We start from the raw sequence: 9,953 nt of genomic DNA, 5'->3' as shown, positions 1-9,953 counted from the left end.
TTTAGAAATAGGATGAAACGATGTAGTTTATGATTAGATTTTTTTATTTTTTTTTATTTTTTATTTTTTATTTTTGTTTTAGCTACCATTTATTTTTAATTGAAACTACATAGTTGTGGGTTGATTTGACAAAAATAAAACATGTCAGCATAGTGTTGTGTCAGTTAACAATAGAAATTAACCGTGGGGTGTGACTTGCTAACGAAAGCAAACTTCAGAGTGTAAAATCAAGTTTTTGAAACATTAGGGTGTAAAATCCAATCAACCCCAAACTTCAAGGGTGTAATTTGCAATTTACTCAAACTTCTTTATTTAAACATTTCCTACCAGCACATAATGGAGGTTGGCCTACAAACCGGGTGGTCTTGGGTGTCAAGCACCTTTTCAAGTCATACCCAAACTTTGGACTCATAATTTGGTATACAGACCTATGCATGTAAGTAAGTGGCCCAAGGTGGCGACTCCATTTTTCACCCTCCACCTAGTCTACTTTAAGGCCGAGGTGTACTTCCCACGAGAAAACCCACTCATTTGCAGGCACTTACACCCACAAGAAGGCCAAGTTTTTGTTGTATGAGTTTCAGATGGCTAACCTTAGGCCACCACAGGTCACACTTACGGAGGGCACTTAGTGGAAACCTCCAGCTCCTCCATGGTATAAACTTAATGCTGATGGAGCCAGTTTCGGAGCCACTCAATCTTCTAGGATTGGCGTGGTCATTAGGGTTAATGTAGGTGTGTAACGGCAACTCTAAGCAAGAAGATTGCCTATCCACTAGGGCCATTGGAGATTGAAGCAAAGGCTACGGAGGAAGACTTCTGACGGACTTAGATAACTCACACTAGAAGGCAAGACAATCGTCCGAACTCGACATGTCAAGGGTATTGATAATTGTATAACTTGGATAAAAGAAAATCTTATTTTGATTGAGTCAGTTTTGAGTCGTGATGTAATGTATTTATCACCTTCTTAATAAAGCTACTATTTTCTTAAAATAATAATAATAATAATAACGACGACGACGACGACGACGACGACACAAATGACAAACCTCCCAAGATTGGCTCGCCACAAGTACTGTTTTACCAAATCCACCTACAATTGGGCGGCGGCCACGAAAAGGTCACAAATTTCCAATTCCAATTCCACCTCCAACCCTTTTAATTATTTATTTTTGATAAGCAAACAAACGCAGCTCAATTTGAGTCGTGGTGAAGTCAAACACTGCCTAACTCTCAAAATCCCAAATCTACCCCTCAACTTTCCTTCTTCAGTCCTCAACTGCTACTACAATCTACTCTACAGCGACAAAAATCACGCTCTCATCTGTTTTTTCTCCTGTCTGTGTGGCTTTAGTTTTATCTCAGCTAAGCTATAAAAAAAAAAAAAAAAAAAAAAAAAAGTTGTCTCTTCTAGTTCTTCTTCTTAGTGTGGCTTTAGTTTTATCTCAGCTAAGCTATAAAAAAAAAAAAAAAAAAAAAAAAAAGTTGTCTCTTCTAGTTCTTCTTCTTTTCGATCCGAAAGTCCAAAACCCTAGCTCCGATAGAAAGAAAGGGGGAGATCAGAATCGTTGAGCATGGAACGAATCGTCGGCGGCAAGTACAAGCTAGGCCGCAAGATCGGCAGTGGATCCTTCGGCGAAATTTTCCTCGGTGAGTTTGTTATTATGTGCTTTTCTTTTTGCTTCGATTCGAAGGTTTTATTTCCAAAAATCTGATAGATCTCTTTCAATTTGAACTCTTTCTCTGCAGCTACTCATGTTGATTCCTTTGAGATCGTTGCCGTTAAGATCGTAAGCTCCAATCTCTCTCTCTCTCTCACGCATAATTGTGGATCATGATCTGATTATGCATGCGTATATGTGTGTGTATGCAGTAGCGTCTGTTATGATAAGCATGAATGAATAATTTAAGCTTAGCTTATAATTAATTGATTAATTAATAATCAAGAAGCAATTGATTGCTAATTTAGTATTAACTTTGCAATAATAACAGTAAGCCTATAACTACTACTTCTAAGCTTAAAAATGGATTAATTTTTATGTTTTGGGTTTAAATTATAATTGTGTTTTGTTGTTGTTGTTGTGGTTTTTTTTTTTGGCAGGAAAATAGTAAAACAAAGCATCCGCAGTTGCTTTACGAGGCCAAGTTATACAACATTCTTCAAGGAGGAAGTACGTCTTCTACAAATACTCACACAATTTTACTCTTTAAAGTTGAAAGTTTTAGGCTTTTTACCTAATTGTTTTGTGTTTGTATGTATGTATGCTTGTGTTTCTGTGTTATCATCCTAGGGGGTATTCCTAATATAAGATGGTCTGGGATAGACGGTGAGGATAATGTACTTGTGCTTGATTTGTTGGGGCCGAGTCTCGAGGACCTGTTGGTGTATTGTGGGAGGAAGTTCTCGTTGAAGACGGTGTTGATGTTGGCTGATCAAATGGTAAGCTTAATGTTCGATTTAAATGGGCTTGTCTTATTTTTTTTATTTTATTTTATTTTAATTTTTTACTTCGCTGTGTTTTGTGCCCATGTTAGAGATGTTGGCTCATATTCTGAACGAGAATGTAATACTTAACTTCAGTATAGAGGCCTCAGGGTGGAGCTGAGCATTTTGGGGTTTTGACTGGGGAAGTATTTATATGTTGTAAGCCCTATTCTTTTCTGACAGTGAAGAATTGGCCACCACTCCTGTGAATGTAGAGGCATTGCCCAACTACATAAAATTCTTTGTGATGATTTTCTCATTGAGGGCACCATTTAGAGATTCAAAAGCATACGTGTTACAAGTGCTGATATTTTTAATGTGTTGAGGAGCCGTGGTGCAATGTTGCTTCTAAAGTCATTGTTCTGTCGTTTGCCTATTGCATTTGCTATTTGATAACATCAACTTCCAATACTATGTTAACAAATGTTTGGTGAAAGAATAGTAGCGTGCACTGTATATGTCTCTAATTCGGAGATTGTTCACTCTAATTCATGCTTTGTACTATTTTTTTGAGGAATTGTGTAATTAAATTGTCCATCAGTAAATGTTTTACTATTTTCTTTTTATTTTATTTTCAGATTACGAGAATTGAGTATGTCCACTCCAAAGGATTTTTGCATAGAGACATAAAACCTGACAACTTCCTCATGGGTCTTGGTCGGAAAGCAAATCAGGTATTATTTTACTGTCTTTTTGCTTTACTTTCATTTCAGTGCAAATCATTCTGTTTTTTTATTGTGCTTATCAGGTCTACATAATTGATTTTGGGCTTGCAAAAAGATATCGGGACGCAACAACCAATCGTCATATTCCTTACAGGTACTCTTTTTGTTGTCTTCAGTTATGGTTTATTTTGGTTCTTGGACATCTACATCAATTATACTTTTCGGGGAACATATTTAAGGAATAATAATAACAAACACATAGAAACCTCATTTTTTATGCAGTGAATAGATGCATATCCCTAGTTTTTGAAACTAACCATTGTCCCATGTAGGGAGAATAAAAACTTGACGGGGACTGCGCGTTATGCAAGTTGCAATACTCATCTTGGAATCGGTAAACTAGGAGATGTTATGGCTCCCTTTTATTTTGCCCTTTTTCTTCCTTTTTTATGACATAGGCACTCATGCTTCTCAATTTGCAAATTTCCTCAATAGAGCAAAGCCGGCGGGATGATTTGGAATCACTTGGATATGTGCTTTTATATTTTTTGAGAGGAAGGTAGAGCAATACTTTTCGATTATTTCTTCTTTGCAAATTAAATTTAGAGCCAAGCCTACGACATTTAACCACTTTTACATGTAATAATATCAAGGGATTGGGGTACTGGTCCTAAAGATGTGATTTCTGCGTTATTATGCTTTGGTGTATCATTACTCTTCTGACTTTGTTTTTGTGTATAGCCTTCCATGGCAGGGTTTAAAAGCCGCCACAAAGAAGCAAAAGTATGACAAAATATGTGAGAAGAAGTTATCGACTCCTATTGAGGTGTGTGCTGACTCTGTTGACCCTTGATATATATGATGAAAGTCACATGTGTGTATCTGATGTGACTCTTGTTTTTTGAAGGTTCTCTGCAAATCTCATCCAGTGGAGTTTGCTTCATACTTTCATTATTGTCACTCACTAACATTTGATCAGCGGCCTGATTATGGATTCTTAAAGCGGCTCTTCCATGACTTATTTGATCGGGAAGGTATTGATTTGTAAACTCTAGTTATACATTTTCCTCTCTTTTTGGGTAACTTTCTTTAATGTTGCTGAGATCCTGATTCTCAGTGTGGAAGTAATGTTAAGGTCTGAATGGCATTTTCCATTGGGAATTTAAGTGATCTGATAAAGTGTACACTGTACCTGTTAATTGGACCAGTGGTATTTGGAGTTATATGCCCAAGTGACAATATAATCATGATGATTTTCTTCTTGGTTGATGTTCCCTGCCCCTGTTCAGACCCTTTCCAATCTCTGCAGCTTCACCACAAAGTTAATATAAATTAAGAGATAAAAGATTAAAAGATAGCCTTCAGCCTGTTGTCCTGATGCATCTCTGGGCAATTTCCCCATGTGAGATGGGAGTTTGAGAGTCATACTTATTGACACACGACCTCACATGTAATTTCTACAAGATATAAAGGCTTCATTTCTGTAAATTAGAAGCACATACTTGGTACCAACTATCAATTCTAAACATGCACAACTAATTGTGAATTAATAGATGATGGCCAGTACAATTCAAACTATTTTCCATGCTATGACATACTTTGCTGCAAACTAATCTGTATTCTTTTTGTTTTTGGCAATTTGTCAGGGTATGAATTAGATTACATATTTGATTGGACAATCATAAAGTACCAGCAGTCTCAAAAGAGTAGAACCCAGCCTCGATTATCTGTATGTGTATCTGCTGCTTGTCTGTTTTACAATTTTTAAAATTATTTTATTTTGAAATAGGGATATTGACATATTGTTGAGTTTCTAAAAATATTGAATGTACACGGTACAGCCAGTTCCCAGGGGGAGCAGCAGCCATGCAATGCCGATGGATGTGGACAATCATCAAGGTTAGTTCTTGCTGAAGGACCTCTCCTTTGGATCTTGATGTCAGTTTTCAACTGCATTAATGAAATAATATTATGATTATTCGTTATCTGCTTGGCAGGTGTTAACGCTTATCCAGCTGAAGCAACAGAGCGCATTAGAACTGGAAATTCTAGCGGTCCTGGTGTTCGGATGCATTTTAAATCACCAATGACCAAGAACGTAAACTCTGAGAATCCTATCGAGAAGAATGTAAGCCATTTTTTTTTGGGGGGGGGGGGGGGGAGTGGGGAATTGAATTTGCAGTAATTTTATGCATTATGAGACGTATCCAATTATCCATCTGTGACAAACTTTCCTTATGTAGGTTCTGAGTGAAGCACACATGGCCTCTACTTCATATTCGCTTGCTGGTACCTCCAAACGAAATTCCTCAAAGCCTATTTTGCCCTCTGAAGCAACAAATCCTAGTAATGGACATGGCAATAGAATGGGTCCTTCGAGTAGCTGGATTTCATCACTGCCGCGCATCTCTTCTGCAAAGTGATGTGGTAATTTACTAGGCTCATACTTCAGTCATGTTACAGCTTGGATTCCTTATTTTACAAGATAACTGTATTNGGTGGCATGTATGTTTCTGTTATGTATGTGATCAAGAAGATTCTAGTGATGCATCTGTGGAGGCTGCAAAATGTGTCGCTAATTTGATGTGTTGCATTAGCTCCTCTATTGATGCCAGCATGCGTAATTTTTTCTTAAGGTGACTACAATCACACTGGTTGTTATAAACACAGACCACAAAAGCTTGGGTCCTGCGCTGTACATAGATGTCACAAGTGGCTTACAGAAAACTTGTATTTACAGTTCTATGTAATGTGAATGACGTGTGAAAGTATTCTTTAATTCCCATTTCTATTCATAGATAGTAAGTGTTTGTTGTGCCATGTGCTGGCTGTTGACAGCTTGTTTATTATACTTTATCCATGTTTTTGACATGCTGGTGTAACCTTAATGTTTTATATCTTTTGAATCAGACCCTTAAGTTTCTCCTGGAGGTATTTTACCTAGTAAACTAATTTTTAATGATCTTAATATTTATGATGCCCATATTCTGTGCTTTGTTATCTGAAGCATCACTAAGTAACTTGGGAGCTCAAACTGAAGAATTTTTGCATGTTTTGATTTTCTCCTTTTGACCAAGTTAATGAATTTTCATCATAACAATGTTACTTATGGTAAAGTGATCAGGTGAATGAACGTGGATTTCCGAAACTTGATTATGAACAAGAGGGAAAATATGGCTTAGTGAGCTCTAGAATTAATCCCATTAAAAATATTAAAGGTAGTCTTTATGGATGCATTCTACAGTCGCTGATCTACATTATAGAAGATAGGTCATATAAATGTTTATAAGCTGCTATCTGATCTTTCAGGGCTTGATCTTTGTTCTACAATTGGTTGCTTAATCCCTGAAAGTTGGTATTTTTAAAATTGTGTAGCATGGTGGAGAGTCTTGGTGTCTTCTTTTTGATATATGGTACTCTTGCTATAATTTTTTATTTCCTAAGTTGCCTTTTCACATTTTTAGAATTGCTTATACTCCCAAGATATCCATGTAACTTATTATTGTAGGTAGGACAACATAATTTGACTTGGGTCTATTTTATAATTCCATTCTTCTTTAAAGAGGACGAATAGTTTCTAGTATGGTTACATTAAGCTATGCATAGTATAAGAAATTATAGCTTTTTTATGTATTTTTTAAGACTAATTTATAATAACCCACTCAGTTATCAGTTCACACTTTGTAATTTGCAGGATTTTTCTTCTGCTACAGCTAGTTTGAAGATGGAATATGATAGGCTAATACCATTTATGGATGGTATATGAAGACCATAAAAACCTCTTCTCTGCATGCTACTACTACTGGTCAGGAAAGATGCCATCCCAGTGCTTACCGGAGAAGTCTGCATAAAAGGAAATGTTGACAACATGGAATTGATATGTTGACTGTATGGAGATTTTGTATGCGAGTTCTTGAAATTTGGAGATGTCATGGAAGTTGCACCCTTGATTTCAACAAAAAATTATGAAATTATTGGTAGCTTCTTCTCTGCAGGAAGAAGTGCTTCTGCTTGAAAAGGGTGGGTTAGATTATTCCTTCTCTTACTAGGAGTGGTATTTAATGCACCACAATTATTACTTGGATGTGTTGAAATCTGCTGAGCCCTTTGTGTTGGATGCTTGGGACTCAATTAATATCCTGATGTAGTCTAATCAGGAGATTATAAGAAGCTTTATATCTTTCTTTTATTGCTATGCCATTTTTGTCTGAAAGGTTTCTCGATGCTTGTCCTGCCAGGTACATCCCTTCTGAATGCAAGGTTAGTATGGAAGTTTTTCAATTACTTTTGGTTCACTAGGAATCTGTCACAATTTTTATGGATTGTCAACTTATCGCATTGGGCACATGGGATTGTTTGGTGCATTTGTACCATGAGACTTGAAATCCAGGCAGCTGACTTGTCTTTTATTTCAAAGCACCAATGTGGTGGCATGAACTGTTTTAAGGAGCCAAGTGTTACCATTGGACATTTTAGGTAAAATTATGCAGGAGAAATAGATTTGCTTTTAACATTGGGGTTCTTTTTCTATGTTTTAATGCTGATATTCCTGTGGGCATTAGTGTATTTCATGACTCCAGTCGATGTGAGCTGTCCCAGGAAAAAAGAAGAAATGGTTTAGGAAATGAGTAGTGTGCAGCAGCAGTCAAGGTGAGATCCCAAAAGGTAGTTATATTGTTATCCACTCCTATTAAATCATTCATCAAAGATGATGATTCCTATTAAAGTTTGGCCTTTTAAATGCATTGATAATCTATACTTCATGTTCATCTGCCAAGGAAACCCCAACCCATTTCGGTTTATTATTTGGAGTCACTGATATTTCAGGCATTGTGGCAGTCTCTGGCTCTGAGTTGCTTGTACCAGAAGGATGCCAGACAGGGAAATATTGTTTTTGTAGTGGCTACTGTTGTGATCCAATGCATATGCAGGATTTGGTAAAGTTCACGGTATATGTTTGCTGAAAATTGGTTTAGCGTGCTGAATGTGACCCCAGACTTGATCTTGAGGAGTTTGCTTTGTCTAGTAAATGAAAGAATGCAGTGGTGTATTGCAAAATTTTTGGTCGTAATTTACTTACATTCTACTGTTCATTGTTCCTCCGGAAAAGTGATTTAAAATTTTTTTTTTCATTTTATTTATACAATTGTTTTTTCATTAAATTAGCACACAAATACAAACTCGGAAATAGAAAGCACCGCCCAAAAAAAAAAAAAGGCGTGGGAAAACTGGAAAAGAAATGAAGATGATTAGTAGTAGATTAAAAAAAAAAAGAGAAAATGTTCGACTATTAAACCCCCAGTAAAAGGAGAAGAAAATATTGTGGATTGTTTTGGGGGGAAGGAATGGGGTTGAACCCGAACTCCAATACCGCAGGATTGATTTGATAATGTGTTGCAACTTCCATAAACTTTATAGAGGGCCGCTGTCCTCAATTTGTTTAATCCAATAACCCAAAAACCTGATTGATATGAAAATGTGTATCAACTTACATAAACTTTATAGAGGGCCGCTGTCAATTTCTGAGGAAACGAAGTTGTTGAAATTTCCTCACTGTTTTCGATGAAGGCATTTACAAGCATCCATCAACTAATGTAGTCCCGTAATTTTATTTAATTTTTAAAAAAGTACAGGCAACTAATGTAGTTCTGTAATTTGGATTTAGTCTTGAAATGCATTGATTTAAAATGCCTTGATTTTAAAATTCCTTGTTAGGGTCTTTTTAAACAATGACGGATTTGAAATTTATTATTTGAAATTTTATTGTTTGGATTCGGATTTGAATTTGGATTTAAAATCAATAAAATATGTTTTTTAATTATTATTTTTCTTATTCCTCCTACATTATAATTTCAGTTACATTTTTAATAAATTCATAAGGTAATATTAATAATTCAATTGACAAGATGATAGCTAAATATCTTTAGTCATAGCTAATTTTAGTAACATTTTTAATAAATCCATAAGGTAATATTAATAATCCAATTGACAAGAAGATGACTAAATATCTTTAATCATAGCCAACTAAACGAATATGGGGTTCACAACTTGCTTAATTATAGGAAAATGATATAATTAAATTAGCACCATGAAAAAAATGCATAAATATAATAGGGCAATAACACTAACAGCTCTTTTTATGAGAAAAGACAAACTATCTCATCACGTGTCCTAAACCAAGGGAAAAAAAAAGGAAACAGTTATATAAGCTAGGCAAAACTCCCAAATACCAAATTAAAATCCTACAATCACCAAGAACACATAATTCACTTTTAGATAATAGCATAACTCCAAAACAAGGACACTTCACAACTCATAGACAATTCATAGTTGCATTTCATCAAACACATAATTTGCATTACAAACCCACTAACGAAAATACAAATAGAAAATAAAAACAAACCCAAAACAAATCATTGAAAATACTATCAAACAAAACACAAAAACCACAAAACAAATCAAATGAAACCAAACAAACCCATACACAACACAACACACACACACACACACACACACACACACACAAATCCACATAAAACGCTTTATGCATTCAAATTTAGTAGAAAGAGAGAAATATAGAGGTTAAAGAGAAGAGAAGAGTTGAGAGAGAAGAAGAGTCTTCTGGCAAGGAAAAGAGTGATGGAGAAACACAAGTCGATTAAGAATGGAGGAGTGCTGTGAGGTATTTCCAAATTCCACTGGTTGTGAGGATATTTGAAATCAATGGATTTGACAAATGATTGAATATTTATTCCATAAGGGCCAATTTGACCTAATTGGACCTTGAAATCTTGGAAGGA

The 9,953-nt window shown here is 35.7% G+C and overlaps 1 protein-coding gene and 1 long non-coding RNA gene across 6 annotated transcripts; both read left to right on the top strand.

Moving 5' to 3' along the window:
• The first annotated feature begins 1,436 nt into the window (after positions 1-1,436).
• LOC112029578 (casein kinase 1-like protein 3) lies at positions 1,437-5,614 on the top strand. The gene is made up of 14 exons (XM_065774316.1): positions 1,437-1,653; positions 1,753-1,793; positions 2,105-2,174; positions 2,295-2,443; positions 3,067-3,162; positions 3,237-3,307; positions 3,486-3,547; positions 3,649-3,712; positions 3,895-3,979; positions 4,061-4,187; positions 4,800-4,882; positions 4,995-5,052; positions 5,151-5,281; positions 5,397-5,614. The coding sequence occupies exons 1-14, from the start codon at positions 1,578-1,580 to the stop codon at positions 5,574-5,576; spliced, it is 1,293 nt and encodes a 430-aa protein (XP_065630388.1). The 5' UTR covers positions 1,437-1,577; the 3' UTR covers positions 5,577-5,614.
• Positions 5,615-5,664: 50 nt separating this feature from the next.
• LOC136067894 (uncharacterized) lies at positions 5,665-8,315 on the top strand. 5 transcript variants are annotated; one of them, XR_010629298.1, is made up of 3 exons: positions 5,665-6,371; positions 6,463-6,566; positions 6,848-8,315. It is a non-coding gene; the product is annotated as an uncharacterized LOC136067894 (long non-coding RNA). The 5 variants fall into 5 exon arrangements; XR_010629300.1 differs by having other exon boundaries at positions 5,665-6,566; positions 6,848-7,629; positions 7,716-8,315; XR_010629301.1 differs by having other exon boundaries at positions 5,665-6,566; positions 6,848-7,803; positions 7,981-8,315.
• The last annotated feature ends 1,638 nt before the right edge of the window (positions 8,316-9,953 follow it).

This window comes from Quercus suber, unplaced genomic scaffold, assembly GCF_002906115.3.
Source record: "Quercus suber isolate HL8 unplaced genomic scaffold, Cork oak 2.0 scaffold_90, whole genome shotgun sequence".
Classification (NCBI taxonomy): Eukaryota; Viridiplantae; Streptophyta; class Magnoliopsida; order Fagales; family Fagaceae; genus Quercus; species Quercus suber.
Note: the sequence above shows the minus strand (reverse complement) of the source record. Positions and strands in the feature narration are given on the sequence as shown.